We start from the raw sequence: 27,642 nt of genomic DNA, 5'->3' as shown, positions 1-27,642 counted from the left end.
TTACATAGACAACAGTTGTCTGCTATATTAATGCTCTGTATATCATATCGAGAACATTAAGCTTAAATCTTAATGATTTCTGTAGTTGTGGGATGCAGAGTGCATGCAAATAGACAAACACTCAAATGCATCACACAGACCTACACAGTAACATAACGGCGCGGCTGTCATGTGTCCTGTGCTCACATCTCTCACACATCTGTCTCCAGCTGCAGCTGCTGTCTTCAGACTCAGCCCATCTTGTTTGACAGACTATATTGTAGCAGGAAAGACTGCACTGCCTCCTCACTTTCACTGCAGCACTGAGAGGCTTTCTCATGTAACCCGATGTCTCTAAGCGCTACACGCAGGAACAAGAAGAGGCTTTGTTTTTAGTTGTCATATTCAGACAGCATTGTTCCACTCATAACGACTGCTGCAGATGTCATCTTCTAATATACCACACTCTGGTCAGTGCTTGGTAGTTTGCCCTTAAGAGAGGAGCGAGGGTTCAGTAGCATTTACTGAATCTGAATCGAGCATCAGATCCCCTTTTTGGACCAGAATCATTAAAATCCCTCATCAAATCTTTTAAGCTGGATTGTTTTGGGGAGGGGCCGATCTTTATTTTTTATAGAAATGTAATGTTTCTGTTGCACTCGCTGTAATCTCAAAATATATTTTTGGAAAGCCAGGGAGATCTGGGAAATAACCCTGACGATGTCGTAGTGATGTCATCTCAGCTTGAGCATGCATGAAAACTACAAAGTTATATCAGAAAGCCCGCCTTAAGTGGTGGTGTAGAGTGTGAAACCAAGCAGGGAGGCTTTAATGAAATACTCTTTTGAGTTGCATTATGGGACATTTTGGTGCCCGTTATTTTGTCTTGAGCCATAGGGACTAAAATTCAGGATATATTGACCTCTGCTGCTTTTTTTTTTGCTTTTTGTTTATAAATCTGTCTCTCATAAATCCCCAAACATCATACATATAATACTAAATCACTGGATTACACCGTTCAATGAATCCAAGTCTTTCACCACCAAGTATTTATTTTTCTTCTGTCCATCCTGAGAGAGGCGTCCCTCCTCTGCTGCTCTCCCTGAGGTTTCCTCCTTTTGTTCCCGTTAAAGTTGTTTTGGGGGTAGTTTTTTCTTTCGACAGAGGATGTCGTATGCCGTACAAATTGTAAAGTCCTCTGATTTGTCATATTGGGCTAAACAAATACAATTGAATTAAATTGCAAATTGAATTGAATCCTACTGAAAACCAAAAAGACAATTGTCATTGCTACGAAGAACTGAAGAAGTAAAAATCAAATGTACTTATGGGCGTGTCAAAATCTCTTTTGTCCCTTCAATTACTGTTGTTGCAGCATCATTTACACATATCAAGGAGATTATTCTGAATGCAAGACTAATCAGACTGCCATGTGTTTGTGTTTTGGGGACAATAAATCCTTGCCCAGCCACATTTGGTCTGCTAACAGTTCTGCTGTTGTGCTGATTCACTGCTACTAAATCATTTGCCACCATTGTCAAACTCAGAGTACCAATTGTGTTGATTTTCCCATTGAAACTGCAGTTAAAGGATCACAGGGTCAGTTCTGAACGAGAAAGATGTACAACTTCCTCTCCTTTTCAGAAGCAGCTGAATGCACTTACAATGCCCAGTTGTTTTTCATTGCTCTTCAATAGCTCCTATTTAAGAGATGCAAGGTTTTTTATTCAAACACTTTTTGTGTACTTATATTGCATAATCTGTGTCATAACTGCAGTATTACCTCCTCACACACAGACGACTCATGTATGGGAAAAGCGTGGATGAATGGGATGTAATGGTCCTGTGCCTTTATGCACCAAAGTGTCTTAGCAGAGTAACTAGTAGCTATAACTTTCTGAGTTCACACGATGTCTGCAGTTTGGATTTTAGTGTCATTTTTGTGATCAAGGCTTCCGAAGCTGAAAGATTATTTTCCTGTGTTTGACAGTTGCAAAGCAAAAAGAAAAGGGCCTTTATTTGCACAAATGCCGGTGATCCAAAATGCTGCTTATCCCTAATGAATTCATCAAGGATGTGCCAGAAGTGATGTTTGTCGGTGAGCATCAGTCATGTCGAGGCGCTTCATTGGGCTCAGCTGATAGAGGACATCCATCCAAGCTGATCCAGCATCTCATGATTTTATAGTCATGGCTTTTGGTTGTTGGACGGACTGCTGCTGTGATAAGATATTCATTATGTGTGTGTGTGTGTGTTTCCCTTTCAGACTGCCAGAGTGTGCCCCCCCCCGTAAGCTATTAAACTAAATGGGATTGTTTCACATTTTATGAAATGTTGCATTATTTCGCTGATTAAATAGCATTTCTTTTTTTACCATTATCTAATTGATTTAACCAGAAGCGAGCGTGTCACACCTCTTCTAGCTTCTTTACGTTGACTCCCTGTTTGTTTTTGGATTCATTTTCAAACTTTATTGATAGCGTCTAAGGCTCTTCATGACCTGGCTCCAGACTTTAATTTAGACCCTTTAGTCTCTTATGATCTCTTATGAATCTCTTATGACATGATTGGAGATCCGGCAGTGGTCTCCTGTCTTTTCCAGAGTCCAGGCTGAAAGACCAAAGGGGACAGAGCTTTAGGGCCCCGGGGCTCTGAAAGTAATAAGACTGTCTGACCCGCTGTCTTCTTCTAAAAAATAATCTTTTTAAAACTTTATTTAAATTTCTTGTTTATTATCTTAATCTTGCCCTTCATGTATTTCATCATTAACTTTGGTATTTTATTTCATTTTCTCTCTGTGAAGTACTTGTGCTTTGTTTTGATGAGTAATAATAATAATTATTATAATAATAATAATAATAATATTACAACGTAGCCTTTGTCAGATCTGCAGTGATGTCATTTGTAACAAATTCATTATTTTTTTTGTATTGTTCCTTTAGTTAACAGGCCGTGTGGAAGCATGATTAGTCATACCTTGAATTTCACTTTTGTACATCATGAATCATTAGTTCCTTGGTGAACTTGGGTCATGCCGAGTTTGGCTGGAAGCAATTTAAAAAATTGGATTTCAGAGGAAAGTATATCTATCTTCCTCAGACTAATGGTTCTTGTGCCTGAGCTGCTTGGGAAGGCTCTGAGGGCTCTGCGTAAAGTTAGAGATTGTTATTTTCTTTTTCTTTGTCTCAATTTAAAAAGAATAACTTTTCTGATCAATGTGTCGCTCTCTCCACTGTTCTCCCACTCCTTCCACAACGAAAGACACCTGAATTAGACACACACAGATACACACATAAAACAATACAAACTCACGACCGGCCCAACTCCATCCACATAGAAGCTTCAACAGATAGTTCTGCGCTTTAGGAAGTACACTTATTTGAGTTCTTGCCAGCACTTAGATGAGAACATTGATATTACTGAGTGGTATTGATCTTCTTGAGGCAATCAAGCCCTGAAAATTAGCAAGACTTCAGAGCTTTGGAAAAAAAAGTGAGTTGACTATTTTCTTGCGGTATAAAGACTGCTGATTAGCAGCCAACTTCAGAGTTGGCCGTTGGAGCTACTTTGAAAGCGCGGCAGGGAGGGTTTTTAAAAAGTCCCTGTACGTAACCTGGCTACCACACAGCGATGATGTAACTCTGGCTTTCAAAAAAGGCAGTAAAGCGATGTGTTACCTGTCTCAGGTGAGCTCCAGGTGTCTGCGTTGTTGACCTTTATAGCATATTGAAACCAGTTGCAACCTCGAATGTCCACAGTCAATCTAAAAATGTATGGTATGCTTTAGAACAATGGTCACGAAGAAGCATCCTTGAATGGAACTTTGCAAAAGCTAACGCAGCCCGTTTATGCATGCAGCCCCCCATTGGATGCCTGCCAGAGGCTGCTCTCCTCAGCCCTGTGCACACAGAGACAGATTGGCTCCACACACACTGTTGCCATCCCCCACCCCCCTCCTGGTCTTTACGGAGCTAAAGAGGTCCAATAAAGCATCTCAGCAGAGAGGAATGGTAGAAATGCTCCAAAACTCGAACCATCTTTAGCTTATTATGATAATTACGGGTTGGTTAATGAACATAATCGAGGCCATAAAGCGGCAGCATCAGCACTGTGCAGATACCAAAGAGGCAGCTGGGTGCAAACAGCTGCAGTGGAGAAATTAGGGGGACATTAAACACCAAAACAGTGTTCAGTTTTTTTAAAACAGTCACAGAGGGACAACTTCTTTAAGATGATTACTCTTTCCAAACGACTTCCATTTGAAAGTGAGATACTCACCAGTTTAAAGGTAAACAGCTAAAGGCTAGAAAACATGTTCATAGGCTGGGGCTAAGGAAGGGCAGGGAATCATTTTTCAGTTTTCCTTGAATTTTATTTTTCCCTCAGTACCCATTTTACAGCTTTTTACTGCAATGCAAAAACTCAGGAAGGATTTAAGGGTTTCAGAGTGCCTCTAAAAATGAAACAACAAACAAACACAACTAGGACAAGCAGCTGATCAGAGGAAGACAGGAACGAAACAAACTGACCCTATTACTCAAGAAGATCTAACAGTAGAGGACTCATTTCCAACTCTATTCCTGTGCCTCATACTACAGCCCATTTGTTTTAAAGCATATTTTTAGACAGAGCTTTGGTTCACACTTTCACAGTTCTCTAGAAATCTCTGTTTTCAGCCTCGATAAATCGCTCTGTTCCAAACAGCCTCCATGTATTTAGGTTCAGAACATGTCATTTGTAAAGCAGTAAAGTCTGAGCTGAAAGGTGCCTAAAATTATTCATTTGTATATATGTATGTGTGTGTGTGTGTGTGTGTGTGTGTGTGTGTGTGTGTGTGTGTGTGTGTGTGTGTGCCCTGTCCGCAGGCAAAATGGGGAAACAGAACAGCAAGCTGACCCCTGAAGTGATGGAGGACCTGGTGAAGAACACAGAGTTTAACGAACATGAGCTGAAGCAGTGGTACAAGGGTTTCCTGAAGGACTGTCCCACTGGCCGCCTCAACCTGGAGGAGTTCCAGCAGCTGTATGTCAAGGTGAGACTCGCTCCCACTCCATGGATAACACACACACACACTGTGTGTTTCAGCGCTCATTTGTTCGTGCTCGCCACACACACAAACACACACACACACACACCAAATACCTCTGAGTCGATCTGACTGGAGTTCGATAAAGCAGTGGATGTTTAGCCACTAACAATGAGGTTGGATAGAGTACGTGATGTTATAGTTCAACAGAGGAGAACAGGCGAAAGTGTTACACAGAATGCTGCCTACTAGTTGTTAACAAATGCTGATGGTGCTTGAATCGATTGTCCTATGAAAAGCTCAAATGAATGTATAGAGAGAGAGCATAATGCGTCATACTCTTAAAACTACACCCACCAGAATGGGAAAAACAATCTGCACCGCAATATGCAACCAAGTGCTAAAACGCTAACAATATGCCTATCACTTCATGGTTAGCGTGTAAGCAAACAATTGCCCAAAACAATTTACACATCCAGCAGACAGACATTAGTGTTGGTCATTTTTCATAGCCCCTGAAAAATATAAGTCCAATATCCACTTTCCTTTTAGCTCCGTTTTGGTTTCCACCAACTTCAGAGGGAAATATCTGGGTCTGTAGGAGCTAAATGCTACGCTATGTTTCATAGCTAGTTGCTTACTTTATCTGTCTGCTGTTTGGTGCTGGGTAGGCGTACTACAGATGTATCAGTCCTTTTTAAAACAAGGTTTATGAGCGCCGTAAGATGTGACCCGATAGGAGATCAAGGAGCTAAAAGATGCTCAAACGCTGCGGAGCTGAGGAGAACTGCAGTTACATTATAATTGTTAATGACAAAACATTGATAAATGTAGGTTTAAATTCAGGTTAGTGTGTCATTTATAATGTTTATGGTAGGATTTGAGTGATGGTGTAGCTTAACTGAATTTAAGTAGTACTTGTAACCGGGGTAATAGTCATAATGGTAGTAGTAACACTATTAGCAATTGTAGAAGTATTAGCAGAAGATGCAACAGTAGCATTAGTAATAGTATCGCAGCATCGGTGTTAATTATTAGCTATGTCTTCATTTTAAAAGGACAACAAAAGGCATTCTATGTGGGTTTTCCCACAATTTATATTAACAGGGTTGGTTGGGGTCACATGAACACCTTCTGAATCACCACAAAAACCACTGAGGGACATCACATTCCCATTATAAACCCTGCAAGATTCTAGCAGGCATCCTGCCATGTTCCCATTCGCCACTCCCGTATCTGGGCAGAAAACCAACAGAGTGATGATTATCTTCTCCTGCTAATATGTAGCCTACTGTATCTCATTACCTCTGACAGAGTAGAGTGAATCTATTCCACAATGTATTAATTTAGTCTTAGAAATCAGGCATGACCACTTTCATAGAAACAACCAGAAAGGCTCAATAGGTGGCTTTGAATATACAGTCACTGGTACTACCATAGCTAATACGACTCTCTGCTGCTAATAATAACAAAATACACAAAGAGGGCTCAGAAAGAGGCAAATGTTGTACCTTAGCTGTGAACATTTATTTATTTTGAATAGAAAAATGGATTTACACATGTTGTAGGACCGACGCAACATGTGCCTACAGGAAGCCCTGGCTGTGACTTTGATGCTCTTATTAAACCTGACTTTATTAAGCCCATGTCCTATCTATTTAACAGTTAAATCTGATTGATAATACTTACTGTATGTCCCTATTTTGTCAGGCTTATCTCAGCATCTTGTGTCATCTTTGTACTGTATGTTTCAATCTTCTAAGAGTCCTTATGGAAGAAAGTGCTGTGAGTAGAGTAAGAATAGGCATTAATCTTTTATCACAGTGCCAGGAAATGCCTCATAACCAGAGGGGGCTGCTGTTACATAAGACACGCCTGGGTACTGAGGTCATGGGGGCACTTCCTCTAAATGCCATCAGAGCTCATGCGTCAGCTTAGACCACAAGAGGACGTAACAAAAAAAGAATAATCGTGAAAACATCAGGAATAAGGGAAGGAATGCCTGCCATGATTTAAAAAAGAATCAGAACAAAGCACACCTGTGGACACTGGTAATGACGTTTTCCATTTGAGCCAACCGAAATCGAAAAGCATCAAAATCCTTTCAAATTGAACAACAAGAATCCCCTGGACTCCTGGGAAATAAGATAACAATAGAGGGATGCAAACACAAATTAATTTGGATGGAATATCCCTTAAAGATCTCTTCACAGCACAATATGACGGCACATGAGAAACAGACGCAGGACAAATCTGCAGCCGCACAAAAGGGGGCAACACAGCTAGATCTGAAGGGGTCTTTAGGCTTCTGGGTAAATTCTACTATTGATGCAACCTATTGTGTTTCTAGGCAACAGTGTATCGGTGATAGGGCTTAATTTAAATCCAGAGAGCTGATAAGTGGGAAAAAAACGGTCTGCTGCGACCTCACATTACAGTAACGGGACAGATTGTTCCTGTGAAGAGTGACTATGTGTGTGTGTGTGTGTGTGTGTGTGTGTGTGTGTGTGTGTGTGTGTGTGTGTGTGTGTGTGTGGTGGGGGAGAGAGGGAGACAGAACAGCGTGTTTTGCGTCGGTTAAAAGCGAGAAACACGGAGGGATCAGAGATGGGAAAAGTCAGCAAGTGAATGAGCGTGTCTACATTATTTATTAGTCATTAGCTCAGATGGAGTCATGAGAAATGTTCGAGAAGAGTTGTGCTTGAATGTGTGTGTGTGTGTGTGTGTGTGTGTGTGTGAGAGAGAGAGAGAGAGAGAGAGAGAGTGTGTGCATGGATGCGTGAGACAGGCAGGGTTCGACTTACACCTGTGCACTGAGATTTTTTTTTAACACGCAGTGAGATCTCCCTACATTTACACAGATCTGCACTGCCAGGGTGATAAATGCCTGGGGGGGGGACTTAATGCACTGTTTCATTTGGACTTACACACACACACACTCTCGCTTCTTCTTCTTCTCCTTCTTCTTCTTCCTTTTTTCTCTGTCTCTCACTCCTTTAATTTCCACTGCCTCCCTTTGTGGAGGGAATCCTCTCCCAGGCTGTGAAAAGGGAGGGAGAGGAAGAGAGAAGGTGACAAAGAGGGAGAGTTGAGAGGGAGAGGCATTAAAGAACAGGAAGAGAGGAAGGAACAGGGGAAGGGGAGAGAAAGCAGGTGTAGATGGAAATAATAGGTGTGTGTATCTCGAGGATAGTGATACTCATATTTGATGCTGCGGTGTAGTGTATACTTTCTTTGTGCAGCGTTATCAGTATTATCGCTCCTACGGTTCCATTTGATCAGGGCTGGGGGGTCATGACCACTTGGTATGTCATTATAAGAGAAAGTAATGAATCGCAGTTCTTTTAAAACAGTCAGATAGCTGAGGAGTTCAACAATGACTTCTGATCCGTCGCTTTATTCAAAATGATGGCTGAATGGATAGAGAAATTAAGAAAGTGAAATTAGAAGTAGATGAAATGGTTTCCAGATGTTAATAACACAATTTAAATGTCCATCAGTAATATCAATTTAAATTGAAGGGCTTATTTAAATGCATGTTTTATATTAAAGTAATCAGAAATCTCTCACTGTGGTAAAGAGGCTGAATAGATGATTTATTGGGAAAAAAACTACACATCTCTTGAGTTATACCCATGTGCTGTAATGTGTACAGGCTAAATTCATCCCCATATCTTTGTAGAATAGACGTTGTTAGAGGCTTGGGGACATAGCTCTCTGTGAGCTTTTAGACTCACTGTGTTTAGGACTCGTTAATATATCCATAATACATCGATATTGTGACATGAGACTAGATATTGTCTTAGATTTTGGATATTGTAATATGGCATAAGTGTTGTCTTATCCTGGTTTTAAAGGCTGCATTACAGTTTTTAGTTGCTCTAATATTTGTCTTTACCCACACAGTCATTATATCCACATTACTGATGATTATTTATAAAAAATCATATGTACATTTTTTTGTTAAAGCCCCAATAGTCAATCATACAATATCTTCAATATTGAGGTATTTGGTAGAAATCAGTGTGACATTTGATTTTCTCCATATTGCCCATCCATAACTGTGTTGCTTTCCAAAGAGGCGTAAGTTCATTGTAGTAGCAGGTTAAGAACAAGAAAAGAAATGCTGTTCAAAATCAATCTACTCTCTGAATATACTCACCTGCGAGGTCGGTGTGATGACGCCTTGCCTGTCACTGCTCATAGACCCTGGTCAAACTATGCCAGATCATTAAAGTGACCTCCTGCAGGTCTTTCTTCTCCAGTGGATTCTCACTTTCAGTGGCTTCGCTGATGCCAGACAGTGATGCACAAATGGAAGAGAGTCTTCCGTGAAAAGTCACACTGAACGGCTCGCACGCCACAGGGTGGGAAGCGTCTCCTCCCTGACACGCCGGCCGCTCTGGGAGACGTTCGTAACAGGATTACCTCACTCCCCGAGATGCTAAGGTGATAGATTTTGTCACTAGATTATTCTTTTTTTCCTTGAGTTTGACGCATGCAGAGACAGCAGCCACGCTCACAGATAACTGTGAACACACACATGCATTTAACAGTGATTCATACATCCACAACGCATTGTTCATTCTTTTGTTTTAACACAGGATACATGAAATGAGCGCCAATATGGTTGGTCTCCTGCCAGTGGGTGTTCTGTTGTTGTTAATGTGATGAGGTAACATTACAGTGTCAGTATGATGGACTTCATTATGATTTCTGCTACACACAGCAACTCTCTGTTGTTTCCACAGAGAAAAACAGGAAAAGAGAAACAAAGAAGAAGCAGTTCCACACTACAACTTTGTATTTTCAACTTGCAGGTGCTGACTTTGTTTCTCTGTAGGTCTGGAAAGGCATTAAGAATGTGCTTTATTACACTTTGGAATTCTGTTGTCAGTTAGTATCATGATGTATTATAAGGCTGGAAAGAAATAGGACACTTTGGAATGAAAAAAAGGAATTCTTAACTCCTGGTGTGTTGCTTTAGATGAGAAGCAATATGAAGGGGAGAGAAGAAGGCCTTGCTGTAGATTGGAAGCATTGTTGTGACACTGGCACACACACACACACACACACACACACACACACACACACAGATGCTGGCCTGAATATGGATGTGTGGATGGATTCCGCTCTCTTGCGTCTCGCTTTCATATCCTCAAGGCTTGGTGTGTGTGTGTGTGTGTGTGTGTGTGTGTGTGTGTGTGTGTGTGTGTGTGTGTGTGTGTGTGTGTGTGTGTTTGTGTGTGTGTGTGTGTGTGTGTGTGTGTGTGTGTGTATGCAACACTTACCATCCAGCAGCACTGACTGCTATCGCCTCCCCAGAGGGACAGACAGATGATAGGCAGGTAAATGGAGCAACAGACGGACTCTGACATCATCGGGCCAATCGCCTGTTTCCGTGAGGAAACATATGTCGCCTAATCACGGGAGACAGAAGACTGAAAAGACAGAGATGCAGCATTAGATCAACGTTGAGAATTTGTTTTAATTTATTTGAAAATCCTTTTTGTAATAATACAGATTGTGTAGTGCAACTGAACACCAAATAAGACATTTGTAGGCAACCAAAATGTTACAATTAACTTTAATGAAGTCAAAAAACGCTGTTAAAGGGTTAAAGTTGTAAGACAAAAAAAAAAAAAAAAAAAACCCAGACCGGTCAACACCATAGCAGCAATTTGTCAATCACCGTGTAGCCCCGCCCTAAAGCATCCCCTGCTTTATGGTCTGTTTGACTCTAAATGGACCATAATTTACAAATGAACATCATGCTGTATTGAAGAAGACTTGAAACTATAGATTGAGACCATAAACTCATGTTTACAATGTTTACTGAGGTAATAAATCAAGAGAGAAGTAGAGTCATTTTCTCATAGACTTCTATACAACCAGAGGAGTCGCCCCCTGATGGACATAAGAGAGAATGCAGGTTTAATACACTTCAGCATTGGCTTAAATTGTTAGACCCGGAGGTCACCATTTGATTGTGTTGATCAGTCCGAGCCACTTTGTTTGTTTCCATTAGAACCAGGGCTGTTCATGAACACTGGATTTGTACATAGAGCGGACAGCTGGCAGACGGTGAGGAGATATTCGCTCAATTTGACAAAAATACTCCACCTTTAACTAGTTTTGTAGATTTTGAAATACAGTGTGCTTGGAATTACTAATTTGTACAACAGAATTTTATGAAGCAGCACTTGGGTCCAAATACCAAGGCTACTTAGGCAGGGAAAAGGCCGAATAAGGGCTTTATTTCAAGATTCAGATCACGAAATGATGGCAGGCATCTCCCATTTTAGGTTGGTCCATTACTTACTTAATGTTGTTTTAATCCAAGTGTGCAGGCCTCTCTACAGCACACAGGCATCACATTGTCCCTCAACTTATTTACACATGTACCTGTGGTAAATAAAGATATGTACATGTATACATAGCGATAAAAGGAGTGATAGCAAACATAAACACAATCATACGATTCAAATTATACATAGAACTGTACTAGAGCTACGTCTATGATATAAGATATTACATGTAAACATAAACAATGTAGCAAATACAACTATGGCCTGAAATGGCTCTTATGATATATACAATTAATACAATACAATATAATACAATACAATATATTACAATTATACCGAATGTCAGTGAACAATATTACAGTGTGAGTAAAGGCATCAGTTAGATATTTGTGCTTCTTTAATTCCAACAACTTGATTAAAAGCTTGAACTGAAAATTTATCAGAAAAATAAAGAGGTGTCCCATCACACTGGACAGTGGTAATAATGTGGAGAATCACCATACGATATTATCACAATACTTAAGTCACAGTAAAATATTACTGCCATTTTAAACATTTTGAGATGTGTCGTGATAACATTTATTGCGATGTATTGCAATTCATTACTTTTTTACAACTATATATGATGCAGTTTGTCTATTTTTTACTCGGATTAGCTCGGACCGACCAACACTCGATCTTTGTTTCCTGCCAATCTGACTTTACCCATGACTGCAACAGAAAACAACAGCGCACCATCTAGTGGACTGAAAAAGTAATTGTTTTAGCAATTTATATTTGAAATATTAAAAGTAATAATTTTTTTTTATATCAAATAAAAGATTGATACCTGGCGTCAGTAAATCGATACAAAATCTCCATGCAAAATATCAGAATACTCTGCCTCAGTGTATAAGTCAGTCTTTCTCTTTCCAACCTCCTCTCCCACCTCTCCCTTCTTCCCTCCCATCTCTCTCTCTCTTTACCTCTCCCACCTCCCTTCCTCTCTGCCCAAGTGGGCTTGTGGCTGCCATACCCTAAGAATAGCTTTTGTCATCTCAGAAGCTCTCCACGGCTGTCACAACACAGGCACAGGAACACAGAGCGGAGCGCTTCACACAGTGTCTCCAGAAAGGCAAGAAATTCTGTTTATGCAGTTTTAGAGACACAAAACACTTTATGTTCAATTGAAAAGACTTATTTTCATGAGCTGGGCTGTGCTCGAATATAGAAACATTCCCAACTTTTTGCTCCGAAGATTTGAGTCAAATGGTAATGATAAACTCCGGACTAAATGACAGTGACTAGTTTACAATGTTTAGAAAGCACAGAGGGAGGGGGATCTGACACTGAATAAGCAGACTGGAATTTTCACAAAGATAAACAGTGGTTTCTGAACAGAAAATCTGTGCTAATTGCTGAGAGTGTCTGTGTCAGTGTTTACAGAGATGAGAGTTGCATCCGAAATGAGCCGTAACGGAGAAAACAGACACATAAATACACTGAGAGAGGCAGGAAGGAAGAAAGAATGACGGATGCATGGAGACAGACGGGGAAACTAATGGATGGATGGATTTATGATAATGAATTGCTTTTGACCTATCAGCCGCTGTCTGGCCTCTTTGCAATGTCTCACTTCGGACCTTGAAGTTGCAATTGAATTATTCAGCAACTTCCAGCGAGTCTCACTGCTGCTGCTGCAGTGTGAGAAGAGGAAGAGGGAAGTTGGGGAGTGCCTTTAGATGCACAAAGTAAGATAATGGGGCGTGTTCTGGGGGGAAATCATATCCTGATTGAGCTAAGTGTAACCGTTAGCACATCCTGTGTGGGAATAAATCACTTATCATGGCTGAATAGTGAGGGCAACAGGCCACACAGCTATTAGTCTCACCGTGTAGGTTTAAATCCAGTGGGGGGGGGGGGGTAACGACCTTCAACTGGTTAACAAGGGTTCATGCCACTGGGTCAGCGAGCATCCACCCATGAGAGAGATGCTGAATCAGCATCAGCCTGACCTCTGACCCTCGTGTGAAGGCAGACAAGCAAGGAGATTCCTTATAGGAAGCAAGTTACATTTCTATTACGTATGAAAAAAAAGATTATGACAAAAAAACTGCTGATTAAAAAAATTCTGCCAAGATGTTGTTGTGTATTCAAATATGCACTCAAGGTCAAGTCAGGTAGTCTTGCGTTTGTCAGAGTAGTCTGTAAATAGAATGGGCCTTGCTAATGAACGGAGTGGCCCTCCTCCCAGCCTGTAGTGCTTTGGAGTAGAACATGATTAGGTTAGGGGCCATGGCTTCCCTTTCTTTCACTCCTGTTCTTATATTGCGTCTCACTTTTGCTCTCGTGGTTTGTCTCTCTATGTCTTGCCACCTGTAATTGTTGTCATTTGTTGCTGTCAGCTTTCGACTGATCTGGTAACTCCTTGTTTCTGCGTCTTTCTCGATATTTAATGTACTGCTGTATTTTGATCAAAGTATGATCCCACCACATTGGTAGTTAAAGGATAATGTTAGACTTTTTGGGAAATGGGCTTATTTTCTTTCTTGCAAAGAGTCAGATGACAATATCAATGCCATTCTCATGACTGTACACTAAATATGAATCTACACTACAGCCAGGAGACAGCTTCATTTAGCATAGAGTCAAAACAGGGGAACAGCTAGCCTGGCTCTGTCTGTAGGCTAAGCTAATCCGCACCGCCTGCTGGTTTGAGATTCAAAATTAACTCTCTGCATTTGTGTGAGTTAGTGTGAGTTGATTGCCTACATTCATCACGTCATGTGTGTTTTACGACGCCTTGCAGCCCATTAGTGTCTAGATGGGGGGTTAGCTAATTGTTGTTTGTATTAATTCTATCAAACAATACAGCAATGGTCACTGCATACACACCTCATGGAGATCCACACTCACCTTTACACCTTTGACTGCTTTGTTTAGGTGTTCCTCAGGGTTCAGCATTGGGTCCACTCTTAGTTTGACTCTTTGGTCTCTCTTGGGTTTAAGCATCAGGCCTGTTGAGAGTCACTGGTGCCAGACAGATGTTGTTTTGACATTTTGTTCTTTGCAGTCTGTTCGTTTGTCCTCGCTGACCCAGCTGTCCAACCTGCATAACTTAACACAACTTAAGTGTCTGACAGATTGAAACTATTCTCAGAACTGAAGGATGGAAAACCGGACAGATAGGAAGCAAAACCATTAGGGCGATGAGAGTCAGAGGCTTTGTTTTGCCCCAAAATGATACCAGCAACATTACATTCCTTGTCTCGGTTCAGATGGTACCACAACTGCATTTAAATGATTTAATAGACAAACACATTAGTAAAGATGTGGAAATTCATCAGTGGTAGACAATCAGCAACATCTGAGTTTCATTACCCATGGGTGCAGTGGGTTAGATAAATATAAATATAGCTTGTTTTTCCATATACAGTCAATCAAAACGTTTGATTATTGAGGCTAATCTGTACACAACCACAGTGACGAAAAAAAACTAGAAGCAGTTGTTAATATTATATACTCAATCAGCATTGGAATCATTGATGTTTTCGACTTTGGTGGTGATGAGTATTTCAGAAGTAATATTCAGTTGTACAGCTGGATTTGTGACTGTTGTAACAACTCAGATACACTGACAGACACTGCTCTGGGTCAATAGGATCCTCTGCTGGCAGGGATCTATTCAAACCTTTTATTGAAAAAGTGTCGGCATCACTGAATAGTTTTGATGCAAAGAAATCACAGGTGAGTATTCCCCTTTTTTGTGTAATTTATTAATCCGGCACCCCCGGTGTGTAAAGGCCTTTAGTTAGATGGGAATAACGTTCAGGTAGCAGGCAGCACAAGCACATGAATGTTTGCATGCAGATGTGAGGTTTTTTTCATACACATTGCACACGTGCAGGAAAGTCAGACATGAATGATGAACGTGTGCTTGAGGAGGAGAAGCCAAGGAGGTTCGATGAGTCATGTAGAACAAAGGCACAATGCAAATAACGACCCATAATGTAGCCATCTGAAGAAAGAATGGAAAAGAGGTTGTGTGTTGTGTTCCGTCGTGCGGTGTTCTCTGAGCGGGAGAAGCTCGCGGGGCCGGCCATGAGCTTTTTTAAAAGGTGGCTTCAAACTGCACAAGCTGCTGTGGATTTATCTTGCCAAGCGCTTTAGAGACCAGCCATTCTGGACACACCACTGGCAAGTGAAGATAAAGCGAGCGAGTGCTCCCTTTTCCCTCTGTTATTCTGCCTCTCTTTGAGTTGCGTCACAAGGAGCAGAGGGTAGCCCTCAGATCTACCTGCCAAACCTGGCAGCAGCAGTGAGTCACACTCTGCTTGGCTGCTTCTCTGCATCTGATTTAGATCAGGCCAAAAAATGGCACTGGTGGAATGTGCCAGACGTGACATTTTTCTGCTGAGAGGTTAATAAATACCTGTTTTAACACCAGAATAGATAGTTACTGATCTGGGTTATTGATAGGAATATTGTTTTGTAAGTAGTCTGATGTATTTACCTCTCGCTGCAGCCTTCTCGCTCTGTCTCTCCTCTAATCATTCTTTCAATGCCAATAACTGTTCTCTTCACCGTCCCCTGAGGCTGGAAATACGTCTCCACACTCAACAGTGCCATCTGCTGTTGTGCTGTCATTCACACTCCTCATGCAGAGTTAGTGCTGCCAGATGGGTGTTTTGTAACCACAGATAAACCAGGGTCAGGGACAGGTCTGCTCCAAATTCCTCTTAAATCACAAGCTGACTGATTTTGTGCTCTCCAGGAATAAGCCGCACACAATCATTCATGATAGACAGCGGGGATATCTAGTCAGCCATTCAAAGCTGGTTTAATATCTTTTTGGTCAATCCACTCGATGGTTTGCATGTGGTGTCAAACAAGAGGATTCCCACCCCTCAACATCTGCCCCCCCGCCTCCAACACACACACACACACACGACCAGTGCTTGCTACACTTATTATTCGGGGGTTACGTTTCAATCAAGTGGCCCCTCTTCTTGAAAGCCTATTGTCTCAGTGAATCAAAGACTCATCCCTCAAGACCAAAAGCAATCCTAAACAAAGATCACACGTGTATTAACACAGTCTGATTATGGCGCGGTAGACAGAGGAGACAGATTCCCGCCATGTTCGTCTCATTGCAGCATCTTTGATTGTGTGATTATTCACGTCACATTGTTGAAACCATAATTCCAAGCAGCCAAGTGGGGAAAAGACATTCACGTCAGCCTCCGACTCTTAATTGGCCCTTAGCTAAGCCCCGCTCCCCATGGAGCCCACACTGTCACTAACTGCACTCCCTGAATAAATAATATCTAACTTTGAGATTTTAGAGAGAAACAGACAGAAGGGTCTACAATATGAGGATGTGTATACATTCAGTATACCTTTGGTAGCTAGCGTAGCATAGACGTGCAAATACTAGTTAATAATGTGTTAACGTACTTTGCCAATGCACAGGTTTTTATTTGGAAATTTTAGAAACGTATATCTCCTACCAACCTCTCCGGGTAACGAGTATCACTGTTACACAACGTTTAACCACGACGAGCTCCAAACCCACATAACCAACCTGAACATGAAGAACATCTGAAACCTTTTTATGAGTCTATGGAGCAGAGCTGGAGAGTTGGCTGATGCTACACTGTGACTGGCATCGCTGGCGGTTAAAACTAAATCCAATACAAAAACTGATACAACCGATTCTGCTCACTTAATAGGATATAAACTATTTGCATCTGGTCTCACCTGGTATTGAACTGCTACAATTAGGTAGCTAATGTAGGCTATTTATCTGGTGTGGCTATAAGGTTAGCATTAGGGCTCATTGTGATTTCATACTGCACAGCAGCAATGTTTTCCGTGATTTTTCAATTGGAAAGGCTCACTTAGCCATTAGCAGAAAGCAGTGACTTAGGTTACCAAAGTAAGCTAATCAACAGTTGGTTACCTTGCTAAGAAGATGGATGTTTGCAGCTTGCCACGCCCAGCTCTTCATCTAACAGTCCACAGTGCATTGCTGCTCCTGACTGCTCCATTGCTCCTTACTGCAAAAATTAAAAATTATATAACTGATAAAGTGTCACGGTCAGCGCTAACAGTGATCACGTTTCATGTGGCTGGTTCAAAAGGGTTTTTCCTGTACCAAAGCTAGCGTCCAGAGACAGAGGATGTCGTATGTTGTGTAGATTGTAAAGCCATTTGAAGCAAACTTGTGATCTGTGGTATTGGTCTATACAAATAAGATGGAACTGAATTGAAATAATTTAAGTTTTGCCAGTTTGCTGTTTTTAATGTGGTGCAGCTACAGTAGGAAATGTTGGCTTAGCATTAGCAGTAACATAAAACAGCACTGATGCGGCTGTAGGCTGTTATAACTGTAACGCTGGATACATGCATCATCCCGTATGAATCCCATGTATATGTGAAGGCAACTTGACTCCAGCTTGGGGAGGTAGAATGAGGTGGATAGATGATGAATGGCTGCTGCAGAAGAAGTGCAAACCATAAATAGTATGATACATCAGGTTTGGATCTTGAAGATTTTAACTTGAATAAGTTTAGAGCCGAGTGAAGCGCTAATTTTAGAGGTTGTTCTCAGGTCATATATTACTGCTGAATTGTTTACCTTTGGTGACACAGATATCACAGCAGGCACCCATCTGAAAAATAGCGAGAGGATGATTAAAAAAGCATTTCACAGAGCAGAGGGGATTGTGGGTGCGTGTGTTTTCTATCCGAGCAGACCCTGGAGGCTTGGACGCAGTAGCAGCTACAGCAGTGCGCTGGCTACGTTTCTGTTGCTGCCTGCCATGTCACAAAGGGTTTATGTAAGAGCACAGGCAGGCTCTGTCTCTCACACACACACACACACACACACACACACACACACACACACACACAGTGTAAATATCCCAGCCATGTATTATGCATCTATTCCCTCTCAAGCATTCTGCTTACTGAAGTAGCATGTAAGCAATGCTTTGATGAAGCAATGTAAACAGCCATATGCAGAGACAGCCAGTGCTGTCATGCCGAGGTCCTGCTGGTGTGTTCCCTCCAAACAGGCTTGACTGCATGTGACAATGTTAGCAAAGGCGTGCAGGAAGCATAAGGCATTATTTACACAGCCCTCCAGTGCAGCGGGGGGATGACGGAAACCTTAAGAAACAAGTCGAAGCCAAAGCCTCTTTTTTTTTTCGAGTGTACTGCTGAAAAATACAGACCTCAGGTGCTTCGAAGGACAAATTACAGTCCCAGGCTGACCTCTAGAACCTGTGCTCGCATGCTGGAGAGATGACTAGCCAGTGGCTAACCTGCTACACATTATTGAAAACACAAGAGGCGGTGCAGAGCGTCCTGTCGGACCCTTTAGCAAGGAGACCTTGACCTTGTGGGCTTCATGAGTGGGAATATTAATAGGCTTTAGTCCATAAATTCTTATTAGCTGTACGGCTCAGATCTGTGGTGCTCTATTGTATTCTATGTGCCACTCGAGTGAGTTCGTTGGCCACTAAGCGGTTACAGTGAGGGATTCATTTTTCTGCAGGTAATGATAACGTTTATCCACAGGGCAAAAATGATCCATATTGCTCGGGGAGGCAGGACCTGAGCACAAATGAGCTCTGGGGCTCCCAAAAGAGCATGTGTGTGAGTGAGCGCGTGTCATGTTGTAGCACGCGTCTCTGGACTGCGGAAGCAGCAGAAAGATATGGAGAGGGATAGAATCGGAGTCAGACACTATCAGTGGAAAATAGAGGAACGCGCGACAGAGCACGGCATCGCCACGGCAGCGGCCCAGGGCAGGGCATTATGGGACAGCGAGTGCATGAATGATCCTCTTCTGGGAGACAGGGTGGACAGGGGGAGGTCTGTCTTGGCACGTCTGCAGCTGTCTAATGGCTTTGTCAGGTGTGATTAATTATAGCAGGGATATACAGAGAAGGTCCTCATTAAGCTTTCTGATCAAAATAGAATCAATGGGTCAAAAAGTTATTCTACAGTCCTTAAAGGAACGGTGTGTAACATTTAGGGGGATCTATTGTCAGACATGGAATATAATATAAATAAGTATGTTTTCTTTATTGTATAATCATCAGCAAATAAGAATCCAGCTGTGATAAGTATATGTCATTATTCGAATAGAACTCTGGGACCTGTATTTTAAAAACTGACCTTACTACAAATAAACCAGTACTGAAAAAGATAATTTCATAATGTAACGTTAGCTTTAATGAGTTATGAACACAAAACTGTGACCAGCTTGTTTCTGTCTCTTTTTGGAGGTGAGAATGCCAGTGTATTGTTGACCACTTACTGACATTTCGGGAATAAATAAAACACTAAACAAATTAATCAACAGATGAAATAAGAGTGAAAGTAAATGTTAATGGTCCAGAGAGTACATAAATGTGATTCATATTGCTTCATGGCAGCAGGGTGTCTCAGTGGATGGGGGGGGGGGGGGTGTAAACTATAGCTATCAGGATGCTGCAGAGCCAGAAAGATCCCAAAACATCTTACTGCAGGCTTCCTCAGATCAGTTACACTTATAAAGGCTTTATATTTACCATTATAAAACTATTTTTCTACGACTCACATAACTGTAATCCAGTTACATGCAATCTGCAGCTCCCCAGACTGCAACAGACTGTGCATGTAGCAAACAAATCTTCATGGCATTTAAATCCTGACCCTTGCGAGCTCATCATTGGAAGCTTTCAAGCAACAAGATGTCTGTCCAGCTTAACTGTTATCCGAAGAGCTGGCGGCGCAGGCAGGGCCGCTGAGCACGGATCTGGATCCAACATTGCTGTTACCTAACTCTGAAGTTATTTTCAAACCGAACACACACAAGTCATCAGTCGCTCTGTTACGGATGAGCTTGATTGCTGTTGAATCTGTTTTGTACCGTTTCGCAGTGAGCCTTATTAATCATCAGCTCTGTGATCTTGCAGCCAGTCACTGCTCTGCTAGTGTGAAAGGCATTCGTCTAAGTGTGACTTTCTATTTCGCGCTACTTCTCTCACTTCTCTTTCCTCCCCGTTCCACTTTTTCTATCCTCTCTTCTTCTTTCTTCCCTTGCTTCTGCCCCTCCTCTCTCTCTCTCTCTGGCTTTCCCTCTTTCGCTTTTTGGATCGGCACCAGAGCCAGCTTGCAGTCCGATTATGAAGGCTTTAATGTCCCATTTAATGGCAGCATGTTTTGGGTCGTGTGTGTGTGTGTGTGTGTGTGTGTGTGTGTGTGTGTGTGTGTGTGTGTGTGTGTGTGTGTGTGTGTGTGTGGAGGTTGGGGTGGGGTATTTGTTTGACAGAACAGGCTTCGCCATGCACTCATCGACCCACACAAACACTCACATTAGCCTTATTAAGCCAGCTGTGCCTGTCTGCCTCGCTCTGCACCGGGTGGACAGAAGCTGGCATTCAGCCTGTCCTCTGCTGACCATATCAAACAGCCGTAACAGCAAACGGGAGCCAAATCAGGAAAGAAATGAGACTTAATGGAAATGTTAACAGCCTAATATCCGTAGCTGTCAAGGCGCTTCAAGTCCAGACGGGTTCTTTTTCTGTCATGATGGTAATTGTGTCACACCTAGTGAAGGTTTTGTCCTCGACAGTCTAGTTCTCTGACGTCCAACAACGACGGACGAGCTGAACCGAAGAAAGATGGAGGATTTTCACCGTCTCATCATCCTGTCCCACTTTTATTTCTTTCTTCTCTCCGTTTTTTTTACATAACAAAGTGTTTCATAACTTGCCAGATTGTGGTGGAGCCGCAGTGTCTTTCTCTCCCCTCTTCCCTCCTCCCTCCCCCCGGTTTCTCTGGAGCAGAAGGCCAGATAGGGACGGAGCTCAATCGCCGCCACACTCCCTCTAACACTCTCTCTGTCACACTCATTTTAGTCTCCTCCATCTCTTTTCTTTCTTGTTTTCTCTCCTCATCTCCTTGTTCGTTTCCTCTCTCTCTAAGTCGTCGCCCCCCCCCCCCCTCCCCCCACATTCTCTGTCTGTCTGTTAACTCCTCACTGCAGTCTGATCGCTTTGCTACTGCAGCAGAATTCACATGAGTGGGACCTCACTTCAGACGGGCAGTTTTGCAACACAAACCGACTCTCACAGTCTAACCCATGTCTTATTCATCCTCCTCGTCTTTCTCTCTGTTTCCTCCTCTCCCTCCTCTCTCTTTGTATCTCCCATCCACTGCACTCTCTGCTCATCCTCCCATCAGCATTCATGGCCTCAACCTCCCCCGCATCGTGACACCAGACAGTTTATGCGTGCTGGGGCGGTTGCTCTAACGAGAGGCTGAGGTTGCGTCCTCACCTCCCTCTTCGCCCCGTATGACGACACTGTCTGCCGCGCACAAGGACAAGGACTCGGTCTCGTACCGCCTGAAACAAACGTACATGTGCCTCCGATTGCTCGCTGCATGAAACTGCAGCAGAGGAGTTTAAAGCTGCCATAATCAAACTATTAATTATGGATGAAATGGATTATTGGAAAAGGGCTAACTCTTAGTAATGAAACCACTGATAACAATCAACTGACTGCAGTTTCCCTCGGCTTTACAGTTTTACACTTTAAAGTTTTCAGGAAATGTAATTCTGTTTTGGTTGTACGACCAGCAAATTTACTGTTTTGATTCGCTCTTGAAGCTCTTGGCAACATCGTTTCCAGATGCAACTGGCAACAAAAAATCTGTAAAAACTCACTGAATGCTACCTGTCCAGAACCTAACAGCCGACAGATAAAGTTAGCAACTAGCCATAACTGGGTGGTCAGTTATGGCTGCATGTTCAAGGACCTCTCATTGTTGCTGTGACTCTCATTTTCTCAAAACACCTTTTATTACCTGTGTTATACTGCCTGCTGACTCCTCACTCACTACTCTGTGATAACACAGCTGTGTGCATTGGCGACCCACAGACGCTACTCTGCAGCCAAAGATAAAGAGCGGCGGGAACAGTTTCCTCACTTTTAGTGAGTATATGTTTGGCGAACAGCTAATGGATGTAGCAGTACACACACTGCTGAGTAAATCGCCACCTCTCAGACGCTGCTACACGGGCAGACAGCTTAGCGTGTTTGATTTTCTTCTGGCAAGATTGTATGACCTGTTTTATGACGCCTTACAGTGGTGTCTAGAAGCGGGGTTAGCCAGCTGATTCATTCAATCACACAATACAGCTGTGGTCGTTGCAGACACACCTGGCGCAGAACTGCACTCTACTGAGAACACCTTTCTACTTTAAATCATGTTTTACTCATTGTAAAAGCAGGATCTGATGACATTTGCTGGCAGATGAAATATTAAATGATGAAAGTACTTCATGTCCTCTGAGCTGATTCACCTTGACTTAATAAATTCATGCTCGCAGCGTTCGCTGAATGTGAGCAAACAAAAGCCAAAGATGTAACACAAAGTTCAAGAGCACCTGATTCTATTTTTTCAGCGATTCCTTTGCTTACGTAAGAGTTGTTGAATTTATAGTTCACATACATCAAACCATGACTGGGCTCAGCAACAAAACTGCACAAGGTAAACTATAAGACATTTCCTCAAACGACAACACAGAATGGATATGTCTCCCAGTTTGTTCTATTTGCCTTTATGGAAGCTGAGAACAGCCTCGCCAAGCTTAGATTACCCATCATCCCTTAGGGTTTTTTCCAGAGAGGTCAAGTGGAAGGTTATATCCAATGAATCACTCGGCTTCTGGTGGGCACCCACAGGGTTCATGGTCCACAGTGGATGAGCAGATGAGCAGGGTCACTGCATTAGCCTCTGACCTCGTGTACATGTAGCGCAGGGATGCAGTGATGACATTGGTTTGCACTCAGTGGGGCTCAGTGGGGCTCAAGTTCTCAGATCACAGTTGATCTATAGCGTTTAATTAATGATATACAGGAGAGTTGTGGGGCCGCAGACTTTGGCATCAACACACAGAAGTGCAATTCATTTCCATCAACCTGTTACATGTGCAAAGGGCAACGTTGTATGGTTACTTTTTTCATAGTTGTTACATGGTTAAGTTGGCTTAATTTTAGCTGTCCTGTTAAATCCTGCTATTGGTCCGGACAATCACATCAAAGGGAAAATGTATTTTTAGAATTTGGTATATTTTGCAAAATATTGTGAACTTAACTTGAATGTTAATAAAATGTACCCAAGTGCCCGTAGCCTCGGTATGGCCTCTCTGCCGCTGTGCTTCATTGAGCCAAAAGCTAACGTCAGCATGCTAACATGCTCAACACGCTAAGTTAAGCAGGTATAATGTTTACCACGTTCGTCGTCGTAGTTTAGCATGTTGGCATGCTAACATTTGCTAATTAGCACAAACACATAGTGCAGCTGAGGCTGGTGGGAATGTCACTAGTTTTGCAGATACAGTAAATAAACGTAAAATGGACAAATTTAAATTGTGACCTGTTTATAGCACTACACCAAAGTAAAGGGATTCAATTGGAATTCATAGTACCAGAATGAGACCCATGGGGCCCTTTGAATCAGAAAGCTCATTTAGCCTCGAGACGACTCCCATGTGCGTCGGAAAACATTTAATACACTTTGTAAGAGATATGAAACTATAACACTTCAGATGCAGGAAGTAGTGAGGGATGAGGTAACTGGAGGACTCATATTCAAGGTATAAGAGTCAGGACGCACCCAGTGTGAGAGCCTCTCAGAGTGAGTGGCTCCACCGGCTCCTGGCTGCTGTGTGTCGGTGATCTTCCAGTGAAGGGGCCTAAGAGAAAAGACAACTTCCCTTCAGGGACCAATACAATGTAAATGTTAGAACTACAATTTCATATGCATCTCTCAGGAAAGGCTGAAGGCTTTAGATTTAGAAGTTTCCCAAGGTAACTCTACACGATGAGGGAAATCAGCAAGACTTCTTTAAGCCACCTAGCAGTGTGAATATGCAACCATGCACGTGAATGCACAGACCGGTGACAACATTTGCAGAACTTAAAAGCACCAGATTAGAATAGGAAATCAAAGTTAATTTAATTACTGCAGGTAATGAATGACCATCAATTTAAAATGCAAATTATTCTCTACCCTTATTTTTATAAATAGCACCATCTGTTTCCATTAATCTGCCCTTTAATTGTAAACTACCTCATGATCTGGCAAAATTGGGCAGTGACCTCACTAGTTTTTACCAACTTATATAAGTTTATATAAAGTTTATATAAAACTTTATATAAAGTTACATGCATGTTTTGGAGGTGTTAAGGCAAATGTGGTGTATTTTGACACTGATCTCTTGCTGAATAATGATGTTCCTATTGGGTGATGTTAGTTTTCTTTCTTTTTTCCCGTCCCAGTTCTTCCCGTACGGCGACGCGTCCAAGTTCGCCCAGCACGCCTTCAGGACCTTCGACAAGAACAGCGACGGCACCATCGACTTCAGAGAGTTCATCTGCGCGCTGTCCATCACGTCGCGGGGCAGCTTCGAGCAGAAGCTCAACTGGGCCTTCAACATGTACGACCTGGACGGAGACGGCAAGATCACCCGGGTGGAGATGCTGGAGATCATCGAGGTATCACGGCAGAGAATGATCCCTTTAAGGAAGCTAGATGATGATCGGAGGACTAGCAATCCAAATGTTCTCAGATACAGTACATATTTTGAACTGGTACAACTAGGTAGCATGAGCTAACATTTATTTTTTGTACTTAGTTCAAGGTTCTACAGTAGAGGGCTAAGACACAAATATAATGTGAAACAAGCAACAAAAGGCAGAAGTGTATGTTTGGAGCTCATGGATAATATTGTAGTTACACACATTAGATTGTTTATCGGCATGATTTTTTCTATTCAACAGTAGAAAAGGTTGAAAATCTGAGCACTGAAAAGTCCAGTGGACTCATCTGTACTTAAATCAATAAAAACGAATAGCTCAGGCTGTGGTTACCATGCGGCCCTGCTATTATGTGGACGGCACATCACAGCATCAAGAAGATGCTGTAGATAGCAGGCCAACAGCTGATCCAGCTGTGCTCCAGCTGTGCTGCCGACATCAGGCGCTGACATGTTTCTCTTGATTCCTTGCGTCACCTCTCAGGAAAAGACACAAGTGACGGAAACGTGGCCGCATTCAGAGGCTCTAGATGTAAAATCCCCCCCCCCTTCTTTGCAGGCAATCTACAAGATGGTGGGCACGGTGATCATGATGAAGATGAACGAGGACGGCCTGACGCCCGAGCAGAGAGTGGACAAGATCTTCTCCAAGATGGACAAGAACAACGACGACCAGATCTCGCTGGACGAGTTCAAAGAGGCGGCCAAGAGCGACCCGTCCATCGTATTACTGCTGCAGTGCGACCTCCAGAAATAGGCCGGCGGGGGCGAGCAGAGCGCTCCGCCAGCCGCCACGGACTGCACAGAAAGAATTTCATGTTCCATTCAGTTTGCAGCTATTTCCACTGAAAAAAAAATAATATATATATATATATATGCTTGGACTACCTTTCAATGGATCTGCTTCTTGTGTTTGAAACACTCGTGTGCATGAGAATGTTATTTGCTATAAAAAAAAAAGATCTACACTCAACATACAGTGCAGTGTGCGGGTGCACGCCACAAACACACTCACAGCGGACACACACACACACACACACACACCTTGCACAGATAATATATATAGAAATATAAATATGAATATATATATATATATATTTAAATTATTTAAAAGATCAACTGCCAAAATGTGAAGTGTGCAAAGTATTTTCCATACAGTCTCATTCTACCGGAGCTTGCGCATCAGTGATGTGCTCCGTTGAATTCGCCGCTACTCTATTTATTGTTCCAAGTTTGCTGACGCTAGCTGTGTGTGTTTCATAATACCGAGTAATATCAATTGAACCAAATTCCTACGATGATGTATCTTCCTCCAATAAGACTCTCTATCCGTCGCCTCCAACGCTAGCTCTTAGAAGAGACGGACGAGCATTCGTCCAACGTCTCCTTCCAGAACACGCTCGTGCTGTCAGTGAAAAGATGTAAACGTAGTTCATTTGCATGCCTTTAGGTTCTGCCTTAAAAAAATCTCCTCGTTTTGCATCCTGTAACCGAAGACAGAAAGCCTTATCGAAAGAAAGCAGCGCGCTGACACTCGGGAGAATCCGTGAGAACAGATGTTTGCCGTCCTGCAGTAGGTCCTTCGGTCCTACCGGTCCTTCCTGTGAGCCGTCGAGGCGTCTTCTCTTGACTGCTTTAACTGTGGGAGCATGTTTCCTTGTAGATTAGCTGTGGTATATGTTGCTAAGATCTAAAACCCTACCCTGTCCCCCCTTCCTCGTGCATTTAAACACTATCTCATTACTAATTAGCAGATGTTGAATGTAGAAGAATCCGTCATTTTGAACCTGTGTCAGAGATTTGAAAAAGAGAGCTAAATTGATAGATTTGTGAAGCAAAGTGAGACGAGGATTCCCTGGAGAACCAACGAAGCTCCGCTCAGCTGGAGTTCGACCAGAAAGCAGATCTAAGCGTTCGTCCATAGTTGGAGAGCATTGTTATCAAACTTAGTCACAACCTACGTGTCACCATCGCATCCACTTCTTTTCCGACCAGCCTGCAGGTTGCATATCAACAAGGTTCATTCGGAGGAGGTTTTTTTCTGAGCGTTAAAGGAGAGGAGTGCAGCATTTCTTGTTTGTCTTTTTCAGTGGAAGTAAATGAGTGCTGAAGCAGCGAGAGGAGCAGCGAATGGTTTTTCATTAGTTACCCGTAGAGGACAGCCGTACTGTAAAGCCATGCGTTTAGTAGTTTGGACAATTCGCCCCTTCAGAGACCCTCCCAAGTATTTCTCTCTTACCAATCAGTCAATCTTTTTGTACTTTTTTACTCCCTTCTCTCACACATTGTACACGTACTGGTGCATTCCAAATGTAAAGAAGTTCAGTGAAGCACGGTGCCTCCTATAAAACGACTGTGGAAAGAAACCTGTGAGCCCACGTAACCCCTGTTTAGCTGGCCCTGTCTTAGAGCACCGCAGACCCTGTCCCACCCACACCACCAGTGTTCTAAGAGCTCCAGGAGACGTAACTCGGCACCGTACATACAGTATTGCAATAAAGATCCAGCATACCGGTCCACCGTCATGTCTCAGCCGTCTTTGTGATCTGAACTTCTTTACATGAACATCTTTGGCCAGACAATGTTTCTAATCCCAACTCTGTTACTACTATTACTGCTATCAAGATACCAAATGTAAGCAAAGGCAAACGTGTACAAGGATTCTTTTGTAGCATGTATTGTGTCCCTGACGACATGGCTGCACTACTCCCTGTGTTGTGATTTAATCTAATAAAAGGAACTCTATGGGC

The 27,642-nt window shown here is 42.5% G+C and overlaps 1 protein-coding gene across 1 annotated transcript in view; it reads left to right on the top strand.

Annotated features, from left to right (window-relative positions):
- The window catches only part of vsnl1a (visinin-like 1a), a 31,212-nt gene extending 3,570 nt beyond the window's left edge, over positions 1-27,642 (top strand). The window contains exons 2-4 of the mRNA XM_068708676.1: positions 4,845-5,011; positions 24,636-24,851; positions 25,452-27,642. Coding sequence (XP_068564777.1) covers positions 4,850-5,011; positions 24,636-24,851; positions 25,452-25,649 — 576 coding nt within the window. The 5' untranslated portion in view covers positions 4,845-4,849 and the 3' untranslated portion in view covers positions 25,650-27,642. The remainder of the gene's footprint in view (positions 1-4,844; positions 5,012-24,635; positions 24,852-25,451) is intronic.

The sequence above is a fragment of the Cebidichthys violaceus genome, unplaced genomic scaffold (genome assembly GCF_023349555.1).
Source record: "Cebidichthys violaceus isolate CVI_PGR_0920_01 unplaced genomic scaffold, fCebVio1.0.p SCAF_14, whole genome shotgun sequence".
Taxonomy (NCBI): domain Eukaryota; kingdom Metazoa; phylum Chordata; class Actinopteri; order Perciformes; family Stichaeidae; genus Cebidichthys; species Cebidichthys violaceus.
The sequence above is the reverse complement of the archived record's forward strand: the minus strand, read 5'-3'. Positions and strand labels throughout refer to the sequence as shown.